The sequence below is a fragment of the Pongo abelii genome, chromosome 17 (assembly GCF_028885655.2).
Source record: "Pongo abelii isolate AG06213 chromosome 17, NHGRI_mPonAbe1-v2.0_pri, whole genome shotgun sequence".
NCBI classification, from domain to species: Eukaryota; Metazoa; Chordata; class Mammalia; order Primates; family Hominidae; genus Pongo; species Pongo abelii.
The window spans coordinates 74,323,485-74,350,757 of NC_072002.2; the positions used below are offsets into that span (position 1 = coordinate 74,323,485).

At 41.5% G+C, this 27,273-nt stretch overlaps 1 protein-coding gene across 8 annotated transcripts in view; it reads right to left on the bottom strand.

Moving 5' to 3' along the window:
- The window catches only part of CCBE1 (collagen and calcium binding EGF domains 1), a 262,780-nt gene that overhangs the window by 37,882 nt on the left and 197,625 nt on the right, over positions 1-27,273 (bottom strand). For all 8 annotated transcript variants that reach the window (XM_054538032.2, XM_063716921.1, XM_024236078.3 and 5 more), the window contains 2 exons: positions 11,811-11,863; positions 953-1,087 (listed from right to left, as the gene is read on the bottom strand). In XM_054538032.2, coding sequence (XP_054394007.1) covers positions 953-1,087; positions 11,811-11,863 — 188 coding nt within the window. The remainder of the gene's footprint in view (positions 1-952; positions 1,088-11,810; positions 11,864-27,273) is intronic.

Consider the following 27,273-nt stretch of genomic DNA (forward strand, 5'->3'; position numbering starts at 1 on the left):
TCCATTCACTATGGAGTCACAATCCCATTCTCTGGCATTGTGGGGCACCATTCCCAAATGCCGACAGGGAGCAACCAGAGGACCTACCGTTAGAACTTCTCAGAAATGGTGCTCCCTAGAGCCCCTGCTAGGATAGAGAAAGAGGGATGCTCATGACAGCTGGTTTATCTTCCTTGTAGGTCTACCTGCTAATCTCCGCAGTTCATCCTCCAGCTGATTCTTAAATCTCACCATGCCTAGGAATCATTAGAGGCATTGGTATAAATATGCATGTCTGGACCCACTCTCAGAGTTGTGATTCATTAGGTGTGGAGAAAAGGCCAGGATTTTTTTTTTCCCCCTAAACGAGGACCCCAGATGTTTCTTGGGTTAGTTATAAACTGACCACGCTTTCAGACACATGGTTCCAAAGGAAAATGAGCCATAAAGCTACCTTAGAACCTCAAGGAGTGCACGGCCGGGACAGCCAGTTCGTGAGGGCAACAGTAAACAGGCTGGTGCCGTGGATGGTGCAGGCTCTGCTCAGCTGCAGCCCAGGTGGCTGGCTTCAGCTCCCTCCGACTTCCTCCCAACCTGTCTGCCATATGGCTACTTCCTTTTTTCCCCAATCATCTTCTAAGAGAATGTTTATTCTTGTTCTGTCTGCGTTTTTACTTTTCTGACCACTTATACTCTGTTTTACATTATTCTAGTTTATATTTGGGCATGTTCCCCTTCTCCTGCTCTTATGTCTCATTGCCAATTAGGACCTTGCTGGTACCAAATCCCAGAAGAATTCCTTGGGCCTAATTGGTTTTAGTAATTGTGATGAAGGGCAGTGATAAGCTATCCCTAGGATAGTATCAAACACAACTCCATCCAACAAGTATGAGAACTGAAGGGTCCAACCCTTCAGAACCATCTGAACAAGGCACATGTTCAGAAGCTAGAAACAAGCACATTCCCAACATACCCAGACAGTACGGCTTCTCCCGCTTCCGGTGTCTCTCCCGGTCATATCGGTATCCCGGATAACAAGTACACAGCACTCGGCCAAAGTTGTCCGTGCACTGCTGTTCACAGGGAGCCTCGGCACAAACGTCGTAATCTGAAAAAGCAAAGTGAGAGCTCATGTCAACTACAGGAGGAGGCGAAGTAACCTGGCCCTGGCCTGGAAAGGACTTTCTGGGCTGGGCTCTGCTCAAGGACACGTGTGAAGTGTGGACAGATATACTTAGAGGGAAAGGAACTCTTTAGGGCTGTGGGTCACCTTCTAAGAGTACTGCAATGGGTAACTTACATGACATCATATCACTCGTGATTTTTCCCCTAGGTCACCTCATCATCCTTTGGTTTTTGTCACTATCCAGAGAGAAAAGACGCTTAAGAGGGCCAGCCTCTGCGGATTCCCTCGGGGTTGGGGGTGCTGTTTTGTCTTGTTCATCAGCTGCTCTAGAGGCAGGGGACTCCACCCAGCAGAATACTAAACACAGGCCAGCTGGGGTGACAGGCGTTGGTGTCATCATATGGGAGGAAGGCCTGGAAGTCAGGCAGGCTCAGAGAAGTAGGAAGGGGGCTTTGTGTATACATGTCTGGTCTCTCACTGCTAATGCAGACATACCTGAGACTGGGTAATTTTAATTTATAAAGGAAAGAGGTTTAATTGGCTCACAGTTCCACATAGCTGGGGAGGCATCACAATCATGGCTGAAGGTGAATGAGGAGCAAAGTCGCTTCTTACATGGCAGCAGGCAAGAGTGGGTGTGTAGGGGAACTCCGCATCAGATCTCGTGAGACTTATTCACTGTCATGAGAATATCATGGGAAAGACCCACCCCATGATTCAATTACATCCCACCAGGTCCCTCCCATGACATGAGGGAATCATGGGAGCTATAATTCAAGATGAGATTTGGGTGGGGACACAGCCAAACCATATCACTTTGTAATAGAAATGTGCATGACTTATAAGAGAGCCGATGCTTTTGTGTGTATACTGTATAAGTGTGCATCCTGGGGGGTTGATCGCTCATGCTGAGAAGGGGTTGGGTGACTTCGAATGGCCAGAGGTCCCTTTTCCAGCCCTCAGCCTGTGCAAAGTGAGGTGGATACACTGCTACTCATAAAGAATTAGGGCATTAGGGCATCTGCTCCTCTCAGTTCCTATGAACCAATACGTAATGAGCCTCTGAAGGGACTTTGGCTCTAATTCAGTAGCTCAGGCACAACACTGACTCCCAGACTGGAGCCAGCACCTCATTAATCCTTGCACTATCTCCTCCAGGTGCTGACAGATAAACTATCCTTGGACACAGAGCGAGTCTGGCTTTGTTCCACCACATATGAAGGTGAACGGGTGGGCTGTCAGCTCCTGATGCAGGGAGGGTTTGTGGGACAAGTATTGTGCCACTCTCACAATGACCTGGAAAGCTGCCCTTATAAAATACTCCCTCCCATGATTGTGATTTCAGGCCTGCTTTGCCTGCATGGTGTTCTGACCAACGCTGCAAACTGTCTCTGGCTACATGTTTCCTCCACTTGGCATCACCTCTAGGCAGCCAAGGTTCTGTGCTCTTTTTGTTGGAGAGCATGATCCTGGCATGACTGGCTCTGAGCTTTCCTGTTGGCTGGTGCCACCATTCCGCAGCAGCTGGGAAGGGGAAGGAGGAGGCAGAGAGGCTGTCAAAGTGTTTGAGTTGATCATGGTGCCTAACAAGGCAGTTCCCTGTCTCTCCTACCATTTCTGCTTCCCTGAGGAACCGCTTTCAACTCTTCTGATTCTTTCTATACTCACTTCTGCATCTCTAAATAGCTGACTTGCATTGCTTCTTTGTTTTTATTTTAAATCCTCTCTATCGACTTCCAGTAACAGAAGAGAGGCATTTAACTTTTTCATGGACTCCTGTCCCCTGAAGTCACACCCATAACTTCCTATTCCCTCCATCTGGCCAATATAGTTATGATGAAATTTTGGTGTGATAATTTTTAGTATTTGCACCATAATGACAACATAAAAGCTATTCTTTGCTGAGCCTGGAAGTATGCTTGAATTACTTATACCTTCTTGAAGAACTTTTTGTCTTCTTTGGAATTAAAAGAATTATCTCGTATATTTTTGGTGTGCTAGTTACTGAGCTTTCTCTCTTAGCTTCAAACACCCACCTTCTTCCATGGACTACTTTGTGACTTGTGCTCTGGAGACCACATTCCTCCTTTGTCAGTTGCCAGCCTCTTCGTTTCTGACTGTGACACACATAGAGACACAGACAGATACAGACAGGGAGGCTGGAAGAGGAAGAAAAGATATCTGCCTTTTTCTGTTTTGCTTCCTGGGCTTCCTATTCATGAAAGCCTAATATCAGCCTTTCTCTTCCATCCCACTAGCAGATTGTTTCAATAGCAGCTGCAAGCCAGGCATGGTGGCACGTGCCACCTCGGGAGGTTAAGTTAGGAGGCTGGCTTGAGGCCAGGAGTTCAAGACTAGCCTGGGCAACATAGTGAGCTCCTGTGTCTACCAAAAAGAAAACAGTAGCAGCAAAATCCAGCTTGTATTTTTTCTAACACTTGCAAAATCAGCCTCACTGTATCCCATTTCAGAGACATCAGCACCAGCCAGCCATCTGGTAGCCCCTCCTCAAAGGTCTGGGTCCCTGATCCACTAGTAACTTCCTCTGAGTTCTGAAAAATAGGGCTTGCTAGTCAGTACCTCTTCCTCAGAGTTCTGGGTCCTCCAAACTTCTAAGTTTTCACTGGCCCAATATCTTCTGTTTCCCTAGCCTAGAGGCGGTAGCTGCTTCCTGCAGTTGTTACCTCAATGATACTTAGTTTTCCTTTGCATTTTTGGTTCTCAATTGCTAGTTAGCAATTCTTCATATTAATTGCTTCCTGTTAAATAAGTGGTGAAGGCTCTGTTTCTGGACAATTCAATCTACATATTCAGTTTTCTACAAATTGATCACTGATTCATCACCAGAGATCCCCTCAATTTTGCAAATCTCTTCTTATAGACATTTTTTCAAATTAATCTCAACTTGCTCTAATTAGGACTCTGTAGGTCTGCTGCACAGCAGCTACTACTCTTGGTCTTGAACTCCTCAAATAATCCTCTTGTCTCAGCCTCCCAAAGCGCTGGGATTACCAGCACCGCGCCCAGCCTATAGCTGCCTCCAGGAATGTACATTCACCATGAACCCAGGGATGCCCATCACCTCCCTCTCTCTTTTGTTGGATTCCCGTTTCCTGGATCTCACATGTATTAGTCTGTTCTCACGCTGCTAATAAAGACATAGCTGAGACTGGGTAATTTATAAAGGAAAGAGGTTTAACTGACTCAGATCCACATGTCTGGGGAGGCCTTACAATCATGGAAGAAGGAAAATGAGCAAAGTCATGTCTTACATGGTGGCAGACAAGAGAGAGCCGCCTGTGCATGGGAACTCTCATTTATAAAGCCATCAGATCTTGTGAGACTTACTCACCACCATGAGAACAGTATGGGAGAAACTGCTCCCATGATTCAATTATCTCCACCTGGCCCTGCCCTTGACACGTGGGGATTATTACAGTTCGATGTGAGATTTGGGTGGGGGACACAGCCAAACCATATATCCATGTCTTTCTCTCTCCCAGTTTACTCTCTCATTTTAGTGGAGAATATTCTCCATTGGCTTCCTGAAAAATGTCATAAAAGGCGTAAAAGTTTTGAGATCATGCATGTCTAAAATGTACTTTATTAACCCTTATGATTACTAATGATAGTCTGTGTATATAATTCTAGGTTGGAAAACTTTGCCTCAGAATTTTGAAGGCATTGTTCCATTGTCTTCCAGCTTTTCAATGCTGCTGTAGGGAAGTCCTGTGAGGTTCGAATTCTTGAGCTTTTGTATGAATCACATTTTTTTTCCTCGCTAAAAATTTTTAGGACTTATATGGTACCACTTAAATCTTTGGTAAACCCTTTTTTTAATCTGGAAATTAGTATCCTTCAATTCTGAAGACTTTTTTTGAATTATATCTTTAAGAACTTACTCCCTCTATGTGGAATTTTAAATTATTTGGATGTTGCATCCCCTGGACTTTATGTCTAATATTCTCATCTTTTTTTTCCTATTGTTAATTTCTTTGATCTCTTGCTCCCGGTGCTTGGAAAACTTCCTCAGTCTCACCTTCCAACCCTCCCACTATTTCCGCCCTCCACTACTCACCATCCAACCCTCCCACTATTCCCCCCGACTACTCACCTTCCAACCCTCCCACTATTTCCTCCCCCAGTACTCACCTTCCAACCCTCCCGCTATTCCCCCCTACTACTCACCTTCCAACCCTCCCACTATTTCCTCCCCCAGTACTCACCTTCCAACCCTCCCACTATTTCCTCCCCTACTACTCACCTTTCAACCCTCCCACTATTTTCTCCCCCACTACTCACCTTCCAACCCTCCTACTGTCTGCCCCCCACTACTCACCTTCCAACCCTCCTACTATCCCCCCCTACTACTCAACTTTCAAGCCTCCCACTATTTCCTCCCCCGACTACTCACCTTCCAACCCTCCGACTATTTCCTCTGCCTACTACTACTCTGCAGTGTCTTGTTCCTATGTTTATGTCCATGTGTGCACAATGTTTAGCTCCCACTTATAAGTGAGAACATGTGGTACTTGGTTTTCTCTTCCTATGTTAGTTTGCTTAGGATTATAGCCTCCAACTCCATCCATGTTTTTGCAAAAGACATGATTTCATTCTTTTTTATGACTGTGTAGTATTCCATGGTGTATAGGTACCATATTTTCTTTATCCAATCCACTACTATGGACAACTAGGTTGAGTCCATGTCTTTGCTATCGTGAATAGCGTGGTGATGAACGTAGGAATACGTGTGTCTTTTTGGTGTAATGATCTATTTTCCTTTGAATATATACCACTGCTGGGCCAAATGGTAGTTTCCCTCTAATATCTGATGATCCTGAGATGGCTGCTGTAGTTTATTCATGGTGTATTTAAAACAGATTAATATAATCTGTTTGCATATAGTTTTATGATTTTATGACATCTGGGTATCACTGTAAGTGATTTGGCCAGTGCATTACAAGTTCAGTTTCTTAAGACCTTTTCCTTGGGTTATCTAGAATGCCCAGAGAAGACATTTCCAAATCCTTGCCTGAGAGTGAAGTCATTCTGGAACTCAAGTGAAGGGAGAAGGCTGGGGGCTTCAAAATTCAATGTGTGAGCATTTACTGAAACCCTCCTTTTTCAGTATTGGGCATTCATTTTCAGCTCTGACTGGTCTCCTTCAGATCCTTGAACCTCTGGTGTACTCTCTTAGAAAATATATCTTCTGTCTTCTGCCTGGCTGTGGAAAAGGCAATATCCTGTCCGTATGGAGTAGAGGACACGATCCGGGAGTCTGACTTCTTCTTAGACTTTTAATCAATCCTGTTTTCAATTACTTTTACCCCTTTTTCTAGTTTATTTGTAGTGTTACTGATTGCTATTTCTTCTGGTATAAATTGGGGTTGCTCCTTGGTTTCCTTAAGCTGGGTAGAATTCAACCTTCCCGATTGTGCTAAGCTATTAACCACCTCCCTCTCTGTTCTCCAGCTTCCAAAGTTTTTGCTATTATCTCCTCTCCCAACTTTGTCCTCGTGGGTTTATGTCTTTTGTGAATCTTTCCTGCCACCTCCTCCTGCCCTGCCCATTTTGTGCATTTTCTGGAGAAGGCAAGATTAATAAATGTATTCAGTCCTCCATTTCTGATGCTTGTTCCCCAGAGCCTACCAGCTTTCAGTCACGTAGCTTTTATCTTTACAATGTATCTATTTTCTATCCTGTCTGTCCTATTTCTTTTGGCACCATTCTAACTCAGACCTTCAGAAACTCCCTTGTAAACAAGATCTTCATCCCAAGATTCTTACCATCCCAAGATTAAATCCATTTGGGATAACACTGCCAGGCTAACCTTCCCAAAGCATAGCACTGTGTATGCCATCCCCTTGTTTAAAAACCTTTACACTTGCTACTAATCAACATGAAATATAAATGGCTAACTCTTGTATTTAAGTTCTGGCATTATATCCCTTGAGACTTTCCTAACCTTGAGACTTATCTGTAAGTTCCTTATACTGCAGCAAAACTAACTTCTCTTTTTATTCATCCCTTATTCACATCCTTGCCTTCTTACCTCCATACTTTTGTTTATTCTGTTTTTACCTCTTGCAACATCCTTTTATAATTGTTGATATCTTATCCAGTTTTTCAAGAGTTGATATAAATGCCATCCCTTCAAGAAGCCTTCCTTGACCTCCTCAACAGAGTTGAGTTGGTCTACCCTCTCACCGCCCATGGGACGGTGTACCTCTTTTATTTCCATGCTCTGCTATATTTATTTATTATTTATTTAATTTTTTGAGATGTAGTCTCGTTCTGTCACCCAGGCTGGAGTGCGCTGGCACAATTTCGGCTCACTGCAACCTCCACCTCCCTGGTTCAAGCAATTCTCCCTGCCTCAGCCTCCAGAGTAGCTGGGATTACAGGTGCCAGACACCATGCCTGGCTAATTTTTGTATTTTTAGTAAAGTCAGAGTTTCACTATTTTGGCCAGGCTGGTTTTGAACTCCTGACCTCATGTGATCTGCCCGCCTTGGCCTCCCAAGTGTTGGGATTACAGGCGTGAGCCACCGCGGCTGGCTACTCTTCCATATTTACTGAATGCTTACTCTGTGCCAGGCCCTATTCCAGGAAGTATGTCGCTTTAGGGTTAACAGTATAGGTTCTGGGCCAACCATCCCGTCTCTGCCACTGTCTCAGTGATCCTGGGTTCTTTATGCCTCAGCTTCCCCTCCTACAAAATAAAGATAATAATACCCACACTTCATGGTGCTTTTATGAAGATTAAATTGGATGATGCCATTAAGCACTGTGCCCGATGCACAGTACAAGCTTTACCTGCTCTTCTGCTTCTTTTGCTGCTGGTTCTTATGACTGCTCAGCTACCTGGCAGGGACTGTGTCCCCTCGAGAAACCAGCACTGCTCCCTTCCCACAGTTTATGCTGAATTAATAATTGCTGAACTAGAACAAATGAGATCATCCTATCACCTGGCCAATCAAGACATCACTTCTAGCAGGGGTCAGCAAACTTATGTTAAGGGGCCAGATGATATTTTGGCTTTGTAGATCTCTTTTGCAACTACTCAACTCTGCTGTAGTTTGTTGTAGTGCAAAAGAAGTCACACGTAATACTGAAATAAATAGGTTTGACTGTGTTCCAATAAACCTTTGTTTACAGAATCAGAGTTGGGGCACAGACCATAGTTCACTGAGCCCCGACTTCAGCAAATATGAGGCAGCAACGCTTAAAAACTACAGCTTCCACTCATTAGTTAACATATTTCTTTAGATATTCTAGTTTCTTTTTGCCATCTGTGATGGTTAGTGCTACCTGTCAACTTGGCTAGGCCATGGTACCCAGCTATTTAGTCTGGAGTCACGTTCACCAGGAGAATGTATATGCTCTGAGTCAGTATCCAACATATGGTATGGTTTGTCCCATAACCAGGATTCACAGGTCCCAGAATCAAGGGGTGGAAATGGGAGTGGCACCACTCACTGTTAGCCCTACCGATCCACTAGCAAAATTTTTGCTTCCTGTTCCTATAACTTTATGTTATATTGGCCTAGAGGGCTTAGTTTCAAAGGGAGGAATACTTCTAGCAACAGAGGCAAAAATGATTCCATTGAACTGAAATTTAAGGTGCCACCTGGCTACTTTGGTCTCCTCATGCCTCTGCATCAGCAGGCAAAAAAAGGAGTTATTGTTCTAGCTGGGGTGACTGATCGTGGCTAACAAGGGGAAATTGTACTGTTACTCCACAACAGAGGGAAGGAAGAATTTCTAGAACACCAGAAACACCTTAGGTGGTCCCTTAGTATTGTCACACCCTGTGATTAAAAAGTCAACAGAAGACAACAACTCAATTCAGGCAGGGCTAATGTCTCAGATCTTTCAGGAATGAAGGTGTGGGTCACCTTACCAGGTAGAGAAAGAAACACGATCAGGCGAGGTGCTTGCTGAGGGCAAAGGGAATATGGGTTGCATGGTAGAAGGTGGCAGGTTACATGTATCAGCTATGACCATGTGACAAGTTACAGAAAAAAGCCCTGTAAATTGTCATGAGTATTTCTTATCTTTCCATGGATTATTTCCATGTCTGTGTGTGTGTGTGTGTGTGTGTGTGTGCACCTGCATGCCAATCTTTGTTTTCTTCCTTCTTTTATCTTCTTACCATATGCCATAAGATGTAGTGACTTTGTATCACAGTATTTAAATACTGTTAACTTTACATCACAGTATTTACATTAAAGCATATCAAGGAGATGCTGGAAAAGTCCAGTGCCCCAGGACTTCGTACCCTCTTCTGGGGAAAGGGTTAGTGTGTTTCATGCAGCATAGTTGTAGCATGTCAGATGGATATACAACTTTGTTATTGCCTTTATCTGGAGATTAGGTATGGTTTAAGGAGATGCATATGGGTGCCAAGTTGACAAGGGGTAGATTTGTGATAATTTTTTGTGTCATCTTGGCTAGGCCCAAGTATCCAAATATTAGGTCAAACATTATTCTACGTGTTTCTGTGAAGATATTTTTTAGATAAGATTAACATTGAAATCAGTAGACTTTGAATAAATCAGATGACCCTCCATAATGTAGGTGGGCCTCATCCAATCAGGTGAAGGTCTTAATAGAAAAAACCTGACCTCCCCTCCCACACCCCGCCAATCTAAGGGGGACTTCTGGCCAGCAGATTCCAACTGCAACTCCTCCCTGGATCTCTTGCCTGCCAGCCTACACTGAAGATTTTGGACTTGCATCTCCACAATCTCAAAAGCCAATCCCTTAGAAAAGTCTCAATCTCTCACTCAGTCTGTCTCTCCCTCTGTCTCCATACATAGAAAATCGAAATCAAAATTGGTTCTATTTCTCCGGAGAACCCTAATATACAATATTTTCTGAAATCCTGCATTTGTACTTTGATCCTCCAATGATAGAAACAATTATGACTAAAGATATCTTTAGTAAAAGAAATAATCACTGACTTTTTCCCACAGATTAAAACAAATCTGCTATGAAAAATGTTCTAGCAAAAAGCAACAGAACAGAGAATTAGCTCTGGCAAAACAACTTTCAGCATGTGTGACCACTTTTCCTGAAAATATTCAGTTTTGGGTTATGTTAATTATAGGTGCTGTAGTCTCTTTAGGATGAGGGAGACTAGTTTTAAGGCCTAGATGTTTGAAACCACTAATATTGAAAGAAACTCTAAGTATGTGGTATCCATGCAATGTGTTTTTAATTAGGTTGGGCAAGGTCTTTAGATAAGATCTTAAACCAAAGGGCCTAAACTTAATTTTCTTTGCAGTCTGCCAAACTGCAACATAAAGGACACAGCTGGTGACTGAGAAAAGCTGGTATAGAAAGAAATGCAATTATTGTGACTTTTGCGGGTTTACCCATCATGCTATAACCAACAGAATTGACTGGCAGAGGGAAATTCAGCTTAGAGAAACCCAAGACCACATCAACCATCACACGTGGAGCGATTCCCAGCCAGCCTTCCTATAGCAGCTTTCTCAAAGGTCACAGCTATGGTTCAATGAACTGTCCCAACCTTCCACCGAAAACAGCAATAAACGGGCGGGATTAATCTGTTTCTAACTGATCAAAAATGGTGCTCTATGAGATAATGCAACAGGATTAGCTTGGCTGGGCTCTAGATCTTCTATAGAGATCTGGCTTCTTGGGCAAAGGTGAAGAAAACTGTTTCACATTCCTCACTCACCTCACCCCAGCCCTGAACAAGCTTAACCCCATGCCCTTCAAACAAGTAGTCTTTAGTGCTTTCTGTGTCAGGGCTCTGCCTAGAACCCTCTGTAGCCCTCTACTTTCTACTTGTTTAAGTCCTGGGCAGTCTTCCTTGATAACATGGTCTCACTTCTCCCCTCATTTCCAAGACCCTCTTTGACTGCCCTGGGCCTCTGTGTACATGTCCCCTCTGAACACTTTCTGCTTTGAATGTCTCTACTGCACATATTGCAGTTATTACTAACAATGACAACAGCAGCAATAACAGCAGCCACCATTTATCAAGCATGTAATAAGAACCAGCCTCTGTTCCAAGTGCTTGACATGTGGCAAAATTCTTAAAACCATCATTTGACCCACATACTAATACTACCCTGTAAGAACTAAGGCTTCGAAAGTAACTTGAACTTGCCCAAGGTCAAAGCTATTAGTAGGACACAGAAGTATGATTAAAATCCAGGTCTCTCTGATTCTATCTGCTCCCCATCCTGGCTTCTCAACTTGAATGCATGCAACTTGAGAGCTGGGTCCCTGCCTTACTTTGCTCTGTATCTGTATCTGAGTGCTGGGTTGAACACTCAGGTACTGCTTGCTGATGGTCATGTAAAGGGACTTAAAGTTGAGCAGGTGAAAGGCAGGTAAAGAAAGCAGATATAGAAGTCAAGAGAGGAGGGTTGGTTCTAATTGTGTATAAAATGCTAATTGGGGGATTATAGCCCATTAATCATAAAACCTGAAATACTATATAAGAATGACTCAATGTGTGCAAACACATCATGTAATGATTCAGACACTGCACACTACATATAACAAAATTGGCATCAGAAAAATTTAATGCCAAAAAATATACACAGACAGATGCACAGATAATCAGACACAGATAACACCTATATTCCATGAACATCTAAAGTTGATAGACTTTGAATGATTAGTTGTGAAAAAAGTGAGACAATATCTTTTTTATATTACATACCTTCTGGGATGCATTGTCCAAGAACAAATTTATATCCTTTGCAGCACTTTTTCCTAAGAGACAAACAAACATTTAAAATATAATAATTAGGTTAAAAATAAAATTCTTTTTCAGTTATTGTTTTTTGAATGAAATAACTTGTGCCCAGGAAACACTGAGGCATAAAGCAAAGTAGGGGTGAAGTATTTTTAGGGCAATCTGAGATTAAAAGAAAAAATATCAATAATACATGACCACATTTTCTAATACCAGGATATTCTTTCTGCTACATAATATATGAATTCAACATTTTGAATCCTATGAAATTAAATAATTAACTCAGACTTCAAGATACTTATATTAAGCAATTAAAGGAGTATAGGACATAAATAGGAAAAGGATCTTTAAGGGTGACCAGGCCTCTCATTCCACAGGCCAAAGAGATACAACTTGTTTATTATAACAATTAATGAATCATAATAACAACACTTGGCTAATTATAACATAATGATTGTTAATTGTAATATAACAATAATTAGGTAGTCAACTATTAAGACCGAGACCGGAACCCAAGTGTTCTGATTCTCATTTGAGTGATTTTTTTTTTTTAAAAACACTTGTACCATATAAGAAACCAAAAGGTACCTAAATGATCTGAATTTAAAATATAGCAAACAGGTCATTCCTAACATAAATATTCAATACTTACTCCACTTCAACCAAGCTAATTTAACCAAGTTAACTACCTGCTAGAAGAAAAATATCCGAATGAATACAGCAAGATGCAGGCTCTCCACAACATAACATGTACAAATGTGACCCATTCTCAAAGAGAAGACAATCAATGCTGCAATCTCCAAAATAACCCATATGTTGGAATTATCAGACTTTAAAGTAGCTATTTAACTGTGTTCAATTACATAAAGGAAAATATACCTGCAATGAACAAAACAGAAAATCTCAGCAGAGAAACTACTAAAAGAACAAAACAGAAATTATAGAACTGACAAATAGATCTGAAATTTTTAAACATGCTGCTGGATGTGCTTAACAGAAGAATGGGGGAATGATGCAGGAAATAATTTGTGAATTTGAAAATAAATGAAAATTATCCATTCTGAAGGAAAGAGAAAAAAAGACTTAAAAAAAGGAACAGAGACTTGGGGTCTAATATCAGAGGTCTAAGGTCTGGTACCTGGAGTTCTAGAGGGAGAGGAGACAATAAATGGAGCAGAAAAATATATTTGAAAAAACAATGGCCAAAAACTTCCAAAATTGAGTGAAAGAAATACATTTTCAGATTAAAGAAGTTTAGCAAGCCCGAAACGCCTAACTACACGCATACACAAAATGCCTAGAGATGTCATAGTCACGTTGCTGAAACCTAAAGAGAAAATCCTGAAAGCGGAGAAAAATTACACATGATATACAGGGAAAGGATGATTTTAATAACCACGAACCTCTCATCAGAAAACCACAGTAACCAGAAGACAGTGATATGACATCCTTTGAGTGCCGAGAAAACAAACTTGTGCAACCCAGAATATCCAGTGAAAATATCCTTCAAGAATGAAGGTGAAATGAAGACATTTCAGATTTAAAAAAACTAAAAATTCATTACCAGCAGACCTGTGCTAAAGGGAGTTCTTCAGGCTAACAGGAGATGACACTAGAGGGAAATGTACATCTTTAGGAAGGAATGAAGAGCATTATAAACAGTAAATATCTGAGTACATATGAAGAATTTTTAAGTTCTGGATACATGTGCAGCATGTGCACGTTACATAGGTATACATGTGCCATGGTGGTTTGCTGCACCCATCAACCCGTTGTCTAGGTTTTAAGCCCTGCATGCATTAGGTATTTGTCCTAATGCTCTCCCTCCCCTTGCTCCCCATCCCTCAACAGGCCCCAGTGTATGATGTTCCCCTCCCTGTGTCCACGTGTTCTCATTGTTCACCTCCCACTTACGAGTGAGAACACGCGGTTTTCTGTTCCTGTGTTTGTTTGCTGAGTGATGGTTTCCACCTTCATCCATGTCCCTGCAAAGGACATGAACTCATGCTTTTTCATGGCTGCATAATATTCCATGGTGTATGCCAGTTAGAATGGCGATCATTAAAAGGTCAGGAAACAACAGATGCTGGAGAGGATGTGGAGAAATAGGAACATTTTTACACTGTTGGTAGGAGTGTAAATTAGTTCAACCATTGTGGAAGATAGTGTGGCAATTCCTCAGGGATCTAGAACCAGAAATACTGTTTGACTCAGCAATCCCATTACTGGGTATATACCCTAAGGATTATAAATCATTCTACTATAAAGATACGTGCACACACATGTTTATTGCAGCACTATTCACAATAGCAAAGACTTGCTCCGAATTTCTTAAAGCAAAAATAATAACATACATAGTCTTACAAGGTTTATAACGCATGTAGTTGCAACAAATATGACAACTGTAGGAAAAAATGGCAGTTGGTTAAATGGACCTATATGGTTACAAAGTCTCTCCATTTTATGTAAAATAGCACAACCTTGGCATTTCTGCTGGAGTTAATGTTCCCTTTGTCTCATCGTCTCCTGCTCCCATTACTTTCCCCATTCCTTGCTTTCACCACTTCCATCATCATATATGAGAAGCTGAGAATTAACCAGCTTACAGTGGATCTGCAAATCTCAAGAATATACCCCAAGATATTTTGACTATAAAGGTTAAATTATCGTTTTTAAGAAGCATTTTTTTGTAACTATTAAAGACATAAGATTCAAGGTTATTCCTACTGCAACATCATTCTCGCTCATTGGTATTTGGGCATGCTTTCTAGGAAGAGAAACTGAGTTAAACGTGGCCTACCAGCTGGGAACTGCACGTCACCTACAGCCTATCATGTCACCTGTGTGAACATACCATTTGCACATCATGGTGGAGAAAGGAGCACAAACCACTGATTTGGAAAATTAGACATTATCTGTGGCTTAAAACAAGTTTCAGCTTTGTCAGATAATCAGAACTTTCATGTAGGTTATATAAGGTCTTCTAAGGATTTTGGTACACTTAATTTTTTTCATCACATTTTAATAAAAAATAATTTAAGATCATCATTTTTTACTCGTTCAAATTAGTATAATCTGATTTTATTACAGGTTGAGTAACCCTCATCTGAAATACTTGGGACTAGAAGTGTTTGGATTTCAGATTATTTTGGAGTTTGGTATATTTGCAGAATACCAGCTGAGCATCCCCAGTCCAAACATCTGAAATCTGAAATGTTTCAATGAGCATTTCTTTTGAAAATGTTTCAAAATTTTAGATTAGGGATGCTCAGCCTGTATTGGTCAAATCAATTTGCTGCACTACAATTTGGTCTGCCAGGTAAATTACCATTCCTAGGAGAAACTTAAGTAATCTCTTCCTGAAACAAAATTTATAAAAATTTTATAAAATCCATAATTAGTTTTATGTGAAATTTATGAAAAGTTCATACAATTTCTAAAAGTCAAATTTGGTAACAGAAATTCTGAAGCATAACTGGGAACAGCAACTCCACTTCATTCCTCTCCCTGTAACATTTCTCACATGCAAATGCAGTGGTGGTATATATCTTACTTCAAAAGCATATAAAGTATGCTTTCAATATAAAAACAGTGGCATTTGGGATGCTACCAAAACAGACTTGAGTGATACAGCTAAGGTCCCCCTGCCTGTACTGGAATTCCCAGCATAGATTAATTTAATATTTTATGTTAGAAGGAAATCATCCATCCAATTTACCAATATGAATGATGTGTGACAGTGTCCAGAGTGCTCTTATTAGACATAATTTTCCAACCTCTCAAACTAAATTATAATTTCACATACCAAGAGAAGCCCCTGAAGATATAAATTTATGATGAGGTACCAGAAGTACAGGGTCCACCTTTATATTGCATGAAACTTAAACTCTGTCTAGTTTTCCATAGTTTAAAAAAGTTCGAGCTCCTAACAACCAGAAGGAAAACTGGCTTGAGTATTCACTAAAATTTTACGGATATTACTTACTCCATTACTTGAGGCTGTCCTACAGAAAACTATAAGAGGAAGAAAAGTGTACCAGATGATTTGAAACTCCAGTGATTCATGAGAAAGTTGGATACAAGGGGGGAAAAACCCACGTGTTTTTGATACTCAAATCGAACATCACATTTAAACATATGGTTTTATTTGTCTGTTTCTATTTTAATGCTGTATTTAAGACATAAGCTCTGAGCTGTTTGACGGCATTTTAAAGTTCATGCAAATCAATATGATCCCTTACAATCTCTCTTTCCACATCCAAGACATTAAACTTGGGCACTGTGACCTTTATGAGCATTTCAAGGGCTTAGGACTGTCCACGCAGTGGAGTGAGAAGCAATCTGTCATTTGCCTTTTCATGAAATCAGATAATGAAGTGATCTGATATGCTTTCAAAAGGCTATGGAACTCCATCACGAGAAGATCTGAATTTCAGGATGGGCATGCATCATTTAAATACCTGCTTAGCTAAGAATTTCCCCTTTGGGTTTTTTAATTGCATAACTGACCCCAGCTCTCTGCTCAAGGGAAGGAGTTGTGAGATTCCAGTGCGTCCTTCTGTCTTCCCTAGAGTTCCTGTGAATACATTATTTTGCATGTGAAACACCCATCAATCATAAATCACCGTTTAAAATAAATAATGACATATTCTGAAGTATTAAAAAAATAAACATTGGTTGCACATGTTATACTGTTTCAAAGATTACTTACAACATTATTTACGTACAATAAAGTTGAGACGGCCAAAGTGAAATCTTGTTATGCAAGCATGGGCACTTGTTAGATCTGACTACAAACACTGCTGTGTGGTTTTTATATTTAGAAAAACAAACAAAGATGGGGAAAGCTCGTGTGGATTCTGGGGAGACAATCATTCTTAATACGCTTCACGTGTTGTAGCTTGGTTTTCCAAATACAAATACTTTTCTCATTTCTTGGCAAGGGGAAGTGATTAGATGGTTGTTACATAGAAAGAGTGATATCTTGTAATCAAGAAAGTCTGTGGAGTTTCCCCCTGGGTGCTCCTGAGTATTAACACATGTAAAAAGAAAAAAATAATAAAAGTCGTGCAGGCAGAAATACACCCCTCCAGCCAGGTGTGTGTGTGAGCTTTTGGAAGGAAAAACTACATCAGAAAAATGAAGATAACAGAGACTGCATCATCAGACTGTCTGCTGATCATTATGTTAGAGATTAGAAAAGAATTTTAAAAATAACTTCCTATAGTATTAGAAGACTAAAAGTGACCATGAAAGGCCAAGTGAATTAGCAGACAAATATTTGCACCCTTGCTGCAATGCAAGGGTACTTTTTCTATTATTTATTTGGGGTTTTCCTTGCGTGGCTGCTTATTCACATGCCAGATATATCAGATATTTATTTATTTATTTATTTATTTATTTATTTTTTGAGATGGAGCCTCACTCTGTTGCACAGGCTGGAATGCAGTGGCATGATCTCGGCTCACTGCAACCTTTGCCTCCTAGGTACAAGTGACTCTCCTGCCTCAGCATCCTGAGTAGCTGGGATTACAGGCGCCTGCCACCATGCTCAGCTAATTTTTGTATTTTTGTATTTTTGGTAGACGGGGTTTCACCATGTTGGCCACACTGGTCTCGAACTCCTGACCTCAGGTGATCTGCCTGCCTTGGCCTCCCAAAGTGCTAGGATTACAGGCATAAGCCACCGTGCCCGGCCAAATTTTTTTTTTTAATGAGAGAGAAAACTGCATGTTTGAGAGTATTTGAGAGTTCTTGGTGTTAAGGTCATGTGTAACAAATGGCGCATTGGCTTTGGGGTCAACAAATGTGGGCTAGAATTTTGGCTCTGACATTTACAGAGCTAGGGATTGCTTGCTCCTTAATCTTGGCCTTGCTCCTTGGCCTTGCTCCTTAATCTTGGCCTCGCTACTTAATCTTGCTGAGCTTCAGACTCCTCATGGACAAAACATGAATAAATAGTATCTGCCTTATGAGATAATTGACAGGATTACAGATAATATAAGAAAGGTGCCTAGCACCTTTCTTGCAGTCAGAATATGTTCTAGCTGCAGCTTTATGAATACAACAAGCAAATGGCAAAAGCAACTCTTCCCAGTTGCTTTCATCTTATGACTCATCTCTTTCTTTCCACCTCTTATTAAATGGCAGACAAATCTTTTCTTCCAAAAACAAAATAGGGGAAGAAATAGTGGAGAAGAAAAGTAGGGGGAGAAATTTTTGATTTCAAGAGGCCGGAAAAGAAATGTTATATTGCTTTCTTCTTTTACAAGTTAACCCCAAATAATGAAAACCAGAAATAAAAATGCAAGCCCCACACCCTATGGATTTAGGAGACTTCTCTAACCCTGAAACACAATGTATGAACATGGCAAGAGGATTGTGCAGGGTGGAATAACTTCATACCTGGGAGGCTCCAGGGGTGGCTACCGTGGAGAAGCAAGCCAGCCAGCCCTCCCTGCAGAACCTCAGCAAGGCTTAGAAACCAGAAGCACCAGCTATTAAGGAAAGTGGAGACCAGGGTGCAGCAAGATGATCTCCAAGTCTGGCGAGAAGGAAGACTTCCATCTTTCTCCCCAACCCGAAAGCAAGTAGCCCCTATCCTTTTCCTACTGCAACAAGAAGCAAGAGGTATATTCTTTTGGAAAACTATACCCAAATAAAACAAGGAAACCCCAAACTTACCTATTTATTTATTTACGTGTAAGCTTGTTATTACCAAATCTCAGTGACAATATTAAGAGAATCATAAAAAGCACACCCAAGAAACTCCAGACTCTGAGCTACCAAGCCAGAGAGCTGAGTAGAACCTGCCCCCTAGTAGATAAGCCTGGTCAGGCACACAGAAGTCCCAAATGTTTTTTAAAGAACCTCTTCAATTTAAGATTTCATTCCAAAGCAACGAGCTCCTTCTGATGAAGGCTCCTAAAGGCATACTAGATAGTGGTTTCCTCGCACTGTCAACTACTCAGGCCTAAATGGAGACTTCCGAGACATAAAAACTGGAGAACCCAATTTCCATAATTTTCATCATTCCAGCCACACTGTGGCATGCCTAAGAAGGGAGTCTGGAAGAGATTTTTTTGCCAGGAAGTACAGAGAACATGATCCCCTGGGGCTAATTTTAAAAGGCTGAGGGTTTAAAAGTGGTCCTGAATTTTTTTGCAAAGTTCTTTAGTATGAGGAATCTTTCTTTTCAATGTTCTTCCCTTGCTGAAATCTTTACTGAGTTTTGCATGACTTTGTGTGAACTACTAGAATTCCTTTTACACTACATCCCCCAAGAACAGAACTGAATAAAATCAGTCTCACATCTGAGCATGCTTGGTTCCAGCCTTTTAGCTAGAAAGACTGCTCCTCGCAGGCAAATGTAAGAGTATCATGGTCACTACAGCAACCACTAAGATAAAACTAAAAACAAAATCCCCCTCCACCCACCACCACCAAAACCTGCCTATTTGTTCATCTACATGTAAGCTTGTTATTACCAAATCCTAGTGGCAGTAGTAAGAGAATCACAAAAAGCTTGTTAGGCATAACTTGCTAACATGTACAGTTACTGATAGTCCAGATCAAATGAGAAAAACAATACAATGGTACCTGAAGAAAATTAAACATAGAATTACCACATGATCCAGTAACTCCACTAATGGATATGTAGTCAAGAGAATTGAAAGCAGGGACTCAAACAGATATTTGTACACCAATGGTCATAGCAGCATTATTCACACTAGCCGAAAGGTAGACACATCCCAATGTCCATCAATAGATGAACGGATAAAAAGGTGGTACATACATATGATGGAATATAGTTCAGCCTTAGAAAGGAAATTCTGATGCATTCTACAACATGGATGAAACTTGAAGACATTATGCTAAGTGAAATAAGCCCAACACAAAAGGAGAAATACGGCATGATTCCACTTATATGAGGTACCTAGAGTATCCAAATTGCAAGAGACAGAAAGTGGAAGGGTGGTTGCCAGGGACTGTCAAGAGGTAGTCAGTAGGAAGTTACTGGGTAATGGATACAGAGTTTCATTTGGGAAGATGAAAAATTCTGGAGACGGATGGTGGTGATGGATGCAGAACAATGTGAAAGTATTTAATGCCCCTGAATTTTACACCTAAAGTGGTTAAAATGGTAAAATGTACAGTTATTTTTGCCACACACACATACACGCAACAATCAAGTGAAGAAGTAATTCAGTTGAAGTCATTCCTCTAATCATGAAAACCCTGGTCATGGTATCATCTGGGGTTTAACTGCTCAAATTACAGAAAAGTAAAAAGTATATGTGGGAGGGTTATTAAATGGGGCTCAGATAACAACCAGAAGGTACTCATTCCAACAAGGCCGCAAGCGATGATCTTGTCATAAATTAATCAAATACCTCCTCAAAAACCAGAAGACCTGGAAGTCTGGGCCCTGGGCCTTGGGGATGTACTTCCCAGGTGTGAATCCGGGCTCTGCTGCTTTCCAGCTTCAGTCCTTAGATAACTGACATTAAGTTCTTCTAACTCAATTTCCTTATCTGTAAAACGGGATAGTAACGCTATCCACCCCACAAGCTTGGGGTGAGGGTTACATGAGTTTAAAGGCATCAAGAGCTTGGTAAGCGCTGGCATGCATCAAGCCCAACAGCAAATCTAAAAAGACATCTGCTGTTTTTCCTGTTGTGTCTCCCCCACAGAGCCCACCTGAAGGACACTGAGTGCTGCATCAGGGACATCAGGATGCAAGGAGCCCCTGCTACACTCTAACTCCCACAGGCCTGGCTTGAAGGGAAAAGCTGCCAGTCCTCAGTGACAGTAAAACAGGGACCAGGGTCTCAACCATATGTGTTACCACGTTCACTCCTGCTCAAAGACATAATAATTTTACTGCCTAGAAAGAGAAGTGTAACCTCTTAGGCTGCTGAAGCATTTGACTTCCTATGATCAATGTGATATCCATCTCAATGATTAAAGGCATATGATTGGTTCTCTGACTGTTTACTGAAAGCAGGCCCAGAACTTATAGATGTCAACAGCAGCACACACTACAAGGCTGAGAACAGGTGTGCTGGTTCTGACAGTCCTCTCTATCTCCCTGGCTTATCAGTGTGCTTCAGAAACCACAGGGTCAATGTCCTCAGCAGACACAGACACTCAGATGGCCAGAGTCCCAAGGGGCTTTGGAGACAAGAACCCTGGAATGATTAACTTTCTTTTTTTTCTTTTCTTTTTTTTTTTTTTTTTTTGAGATGGACTCTTACTCTGTCACCCATGCTGGAGTGCAGTGGTGCAATCGCAGCTCACTGCAACCTCTGCCACCTGGGTTCAAGCGATTCTCCTGCCTTAGCCTCCCAAGTAGCTGGGATTACTGGCATGTGCCACCATACCCAGCTAATTTTTAGTAGAGACGGGGTTTTGCCATGTTGGCCAGGCTAGTCTCGAACTCCTGACATCAAGTGATCTGTATGCCTCGGCTTCCCAAAGTACTGGGATTACAGACGTGAGCCACTGCGCCCAGCCCTGATTAATTTTCTCTTGGCAACTAAGTCAGTGCTACACACTCCACCTCTCTTTGAACCCAGTCTTCCCTCTTTCTTTATCTCCCTAAATGAATTTTCTACCTTGTCAACCTTCATTATCTTGCTTGCTGGCTGCCTTTTCCTTAGTTCAAATGAGAAGAAGATCACCACTAAAACATAAAGAAAAAATGTAACAAAAAAGGTAGGCTTGATATTACCTTTGCAAAAAATAAAATATGATTATATTGTGTATGTATATACTTATGTACACATAAGGAGTTTTTTTTTTTTTTTTTTTTTTTGAGATGGAGTTTCCTTTTTTTGCCCAGGCTGGAGTGCAGTGGCATGATCTTGGCTCACTGCAACCTCCACCTCCCGGGTTCAAGTGATTCTCCTGCCCCATCCTCCCGGGTAGCTGGGATTACAAGTGCCTGCCACCACGCCCAGCTAATTTTTTCTATTTTTAGTAGAGACGGGGTTTCGCCATGTTGGGCAGGCTGGTCTCGAACTGCTGACCTCAGGTGATCTGCCTGCCTCAGCCTCCCAAAGTGCTGGGATTACAGGCGTGAGCCACCACGCCCAGCCGAGATACTTATTTTTACGTAACAAAGGCTAGTTTGGAGATTCACCAAGGTATTCACAAGTGGTTCTCTTTATGCAGGTGTGAGACAGGATATTCCCCTTTTTTTTTGCATATTTTCTGAATTTTCTATAATGAGCATGAATTGATTTTGTAAGAAAAAATAAAGGAAATAATAAAATAATCATTATTTTTCAAAGTCTTTTGGTTTATTTCTAATGCCAGGCTTGGCAATGGCTTCAGAAACTTCTGGTTTTGAAACTGGGTAAGGAATGATGTTCATGAATGCATGTTTGGCACGACTACATACAGGCATGTCTGCGTCAATCACGATTCACTTCGCCAACCCAAAACAGCAACATTTTAAACAAAGTCATTGTTGTGACCAGCTATGTTTTAACCAAACGGCTTTTGACCAAGTCACCTGGAGCCAACATATGGTAATCATTAAGAAACTGCTTTAGGAAACCACAGTATCATTTAGTAGGATATTCATTAATCTTACTTTTTTCACCTAAAATAACTGGCTTACTAGAGGTTTACTTTACATAAGATTTTAATGGAACAATTTTCTCCTTTGTAAGATATGTTTAAACCAACAAATCTCTGCTCTCGTTTATTTCCATGGTGGCTAATTTTTGGAAGCACTGATGGTTGTGACTCTTACTCTGGGGGTCATCGTCCGGAGACAGCACATGAAAGACTATTCCTTGGCAGCAATGTGGTTCACTGCGAACAGTAATAATTGTGGGATCCAACACCCAAAGACCTGGGCATTTATTTATTTTGATTTTATCCTTAGCTCTCTGAGCATTTTAGGAATAACTGAATGACTATTAGTAATGCTACAATGGCATTTATCAAGCAAATCATATCTTCAAGCATTGCATTATACACGATAAACTGACCAATATAACAAAAATTGTTCACCATGGTTACCAAGCATCCTGGAACGTTTCTGAACTGCCCTCTTGCCACCTCACCCTCTCACCCTGTAAATTTTCTCTGCAAGTCTGCCATTGCTCCCCCACCTTTTTCCCTTCCTCACAGGGTGGATCCATTTGTAGGATTTATACCCTCACCTTTCTGTTCATGGCTCCCTCCTAAGCTGCAAATGTAGGCATTTTAATTGCCTTCATTTTTCTTGCCTGTGTTTTCTAAGTTTGTTTAAATAATTATTACATTATTACTGTTGAAATGAGAAAATATTATATTTTGAAACTAATAGAAAAAATAAAAATGGCCAGACGTGGTGACTCATGCCTGGAATTCCAGCATTTTGGGAAGCCAAGGCGGGCAGATCACCTGAGCTCAGGAGTTCAAGACCTGCCTGGGCAACATGGCAAAATCCCATCTCTACCAAAAATACAAAAATTAGCTGGGTGTGGTGGCACGTGCCTGTAGTCCCAGCTACTTGGGAGGCTGAGGCAGGAGAATCACTTGAGCCCAGGAGGCAGAGATTGCAGTTGAGCCGAGATTGTGCCACTGGACTCCAACTTGAGCGGCAGCACGAGACTCTGTCTCCAAAAAAAAAAAAAAAAAAAAAAAGTTTCATGGTCTATTCCCCGCTAAGGTGGAAAAGAAAAGCATTCTGGCAGGCACTTTGGGAGGCCAAGGCGAGTGGACCGCCTGAGCTCAGGAGTTCGAGACCAGCCTGGGCAACATGATGAAACCCTGTCTCTACTAAAATACAAAAAATTAGCCACGTATGGTGGCATGCGCCTGTAATCCCAGCTACTCGGGAGGCTAAGGCAGTAGAATCATTTGAACCTGGAAGGTGGAGGTCACAGTGAGCCAAGATTGTGCCACTGTACTTCAGCCTGGGCAATAGAGCCTGACTCTCTCAAAAAAAAAAAAAAAAAGAAAAGCATTCTTGGTGTAGCCAGAGGTCTATGGCAAATAATCCACATGCATATTTTAAAACATTGCCTTCTATTTTTTTTTCCCCTCTGGTAGAAGCCCCAAATTACCTACAACAGCTGCGTTTTCAGGTCACTAGTGTGACAGGGCCATTTTCCCATATCTGCTATTCCCTTTTATCTATGGTAACCAAAATCCAAATTACAGCTGGGCACATAACCACCCAGAATTAAGGTAACATTTCCCAGCCTCTCATCCTACCAGGTATGGTCTTATGGATTAGACTGACCAACAGGATGTGAGTGACAGATGGTGTGCAACTTCCAGGCAGTGCCCTTCAACAGATGGGACACATGCCCTCCCCTCCTTCCCCTTCTCCTTCCCATGAGTGGGAATGTGACTGTGGAAGTGATGAGCCATTTTGGACAATGTGAGGTCAATGCCCTAGTGATGTGCATCAATACACAAGAAATCTGTGTCCGGGACACCACTCGGTTGTACGTAAGAGAAAAGTATTTCCATCTTATTTAAGCTGTTGTTTTTGGTTTCAATTACAGAAGCCCAATACACATCCAAAGCCAAAATGACAGAAGGAAATGGACCCATGGAAGAAAGGCCACTGAAATGCAGAGTCAGTGCACCTAAAGAGGCCCAGAGAAGATGTGGCCTTTATTTTGCCCCAGTAACAACTGTGCATGGAGCCCTTGAGTCTTACAGAATGCTGACCCTTGAAGAGTAAATGTCTAGAGCCTTCCTTGTAAATTACCCAATGTGAAAGGAGGCTGTGCTTGGACAGGGCTGTGATCCTTCCTCCCACCACACTGTGGGCAGTTCCACTGGCGCTCGGCCTTTCTGCTGCAGTTCACTGTATAAATGTGGCATTTCCAGGGAGATAGATCAGTACAGGAATCTGTAAATACAATTTGCTGATTCCAAGTTTTGTCTGCAGGTCAGTCACTTGAGAATTTAATGGGACAGTCTTAAAGGAGAGAGTTTCACTTGTAATGACTTTGAGAAGACACAGAGAGAACTGATCTGAGATAGTCTTTCTCAGGTTAATAAATCATGATGTGACAGATCCCGTTCCTCACATGCATAAAATCCTCAAAGACAATGAAATACAATGGACATTAATTCAGGCCTAAGTCACTGGAAGGAGAAATTCATCTAACACCGAAAGTAGGATTTCTACTTTAAATCATTTACAGATGAGAGGAGGAACCTTCTATTTGTTTTAAATTCTGAACTTCACAGTGACCCAATATCACAGTAAGAATTTCTATTCCGATCAGTTACAAATTGGAAATATTAAGTTTGACTTAAAGAAGAACTTACTATATACCAAGATAAGCATTTTCCATAGATTATTTAATTCTCATAAAAACTTTTTTTTTTTTTTTTTAAACAGGTGAGAAGCTGGAACATAGAGCACTTCACTTGTTAAAATTAGTAGCTAAGCCAGGACATGAGCCCAGGCTGCTGGGCTCCAGAGCCCACCTCTTCCCTGAACTGCATGTCGCAGGAGACACAGATTAGTAAGATTAACATTTGGTAAACAAGGAATGTGGGAGAAATAGATATGCTTAGTGGTATGGTTTGACTGTGTCCCCATCCAAATCTCATCTCGAATTGCATCTCCCACAATTCCCACATGTCATAGGAGGAACCCAGTAAGAGCTAATTGAATCATGCAGATAGGTCTTTCCCATGCTATTCTCATAATAGTGAATAAATCCCATGAGATCTGATGATTTTTTAAAAACAGGAGTTTCCCTGCACAAGCTCTTTTTGCCTGCCGCCATCCACGTAAGATGTGACTTGTTCCTCCTTGCCTTCCACCATGATTGTGAGGTCTCCCCAGCCATGTGGAACTGTAAGTCCATCAAACCTCTTTCTTCCCAGTCTCAGGAAGTAGCATGAAAATGGACTAACACACCTGGCTAGGGACACACAAGACAGAGCAATACAAGCTTCATAACAGAAGTGTAATGTGTCCTCTCAGTACAGAGGATAAACTCAATTTCAGGAGCCAGGGAAATACATAGCTTGGAGTTGCCTCTGCCCCAGAAAGATATATGTAAGGGGCACCCACCCTCATTCAGTACCAGCCCTGCCCCGCCAGAGTGGCCCAAATCCACTTTCTCTGTTGTGCAAGCTCAGCTTTCCTCTGGGCAATAATTTTCTCCATCCTTGGTTCAGATGATCCTTAGACAACCTTTAGGATGTCTCTCCCAAACCTGAACCTAATTTAATCTGTAGGGCATAAGAGGCTGGAAATGAAAGACTATAGATAGAGTGGTTAAAAAGGCTACTAAAATATTTCAGCCTAGAGATAAGAACATGGAGTTGAAAAATGAGGACAGATTTTTTTTTTAATGTTGGGGTTAAAATCTGTAAGACTTCCTAACACACTGGATATAGAGAATAAGAAAATCAGAGAAGTCCAAGACTAGAGATTTATTTTTGTAGAGCTGCCTGGGGGATGAGGTTGCCATGAATGAATATGAGTTAAATCAGAATACAAGTTAAATCAGAAGAGAGCTAATTACAAAAGATTTTTACAGCACAGAGTTGGGGATGACTAGAAGGTATTACACTCAGTTTGAACATGCTGCTTAGGCTATAGGCAGCTCAAGGGCAAGGCAGGGCATGGAGCTCTAGCGACGACCTGCAGCATGGCAGATGAAGCCAACAGTGGATAAATGCATCCAGGGAGGGGCCGGGTGCTGTGGCTCATGCTTGTAATCCTAGCACTTTGGGAGGCCGACGCAGGCAGATCACTTGAGGCCAGGAGTCTGAGACCAGCCTGGCCAACATGGTGAAACCCTGTCTCTACTAAAAATACAAAAATTAGCCAGGCATATTGTCCCAGTTACTTGTGGGGCTGAGGCAGGATAATCACTTAAATCTGGGAGGCGAAGGTTGCAGTGAGCCCGAGATCACACCACTGCACTCCAGCCTGGGGCAACAGGCAAGATCTGTCTTAAAAAAAAAAAGAAAACAAAGCAAGCACCCAGGGAGGGCATGGACCAAGGACATGGCTGGGGAGATGTCCACCTGGCCTAACTGGGCACAGTAAAGAAACTAGAGAGTTAAAAAGGGAAGAGCTAGTCAGGGAAGTGATGTCAAGGATGCCAACAAACTGGCTGTCTGAACCTGAACAAATCACTTTCCAATTTTGAACCTCTGTTTCCTGCTCTGAGGGAAAAAAAAAAAAAAAAAAAAAAGAGGCCCTGGACTTGACTGTTAAGGTCTCCCCTTGCTCAAGAATTCTCTGGCTCTGAATAATTATCCAAATCAATTATCCAAAGTACATGTTAATCACAGTTACGTAATTGTTATGTAAAAGTGTGAAATGTTCCATGAATGGCTATTTTTTTTTTCAGAGAAAAAGTATAGGTCAAAAAAAGTACACCCTCCATCCTCAGGGGAAAAAAAGAAACATGAGCTAGAAGGAATTATTTTAAGAAAC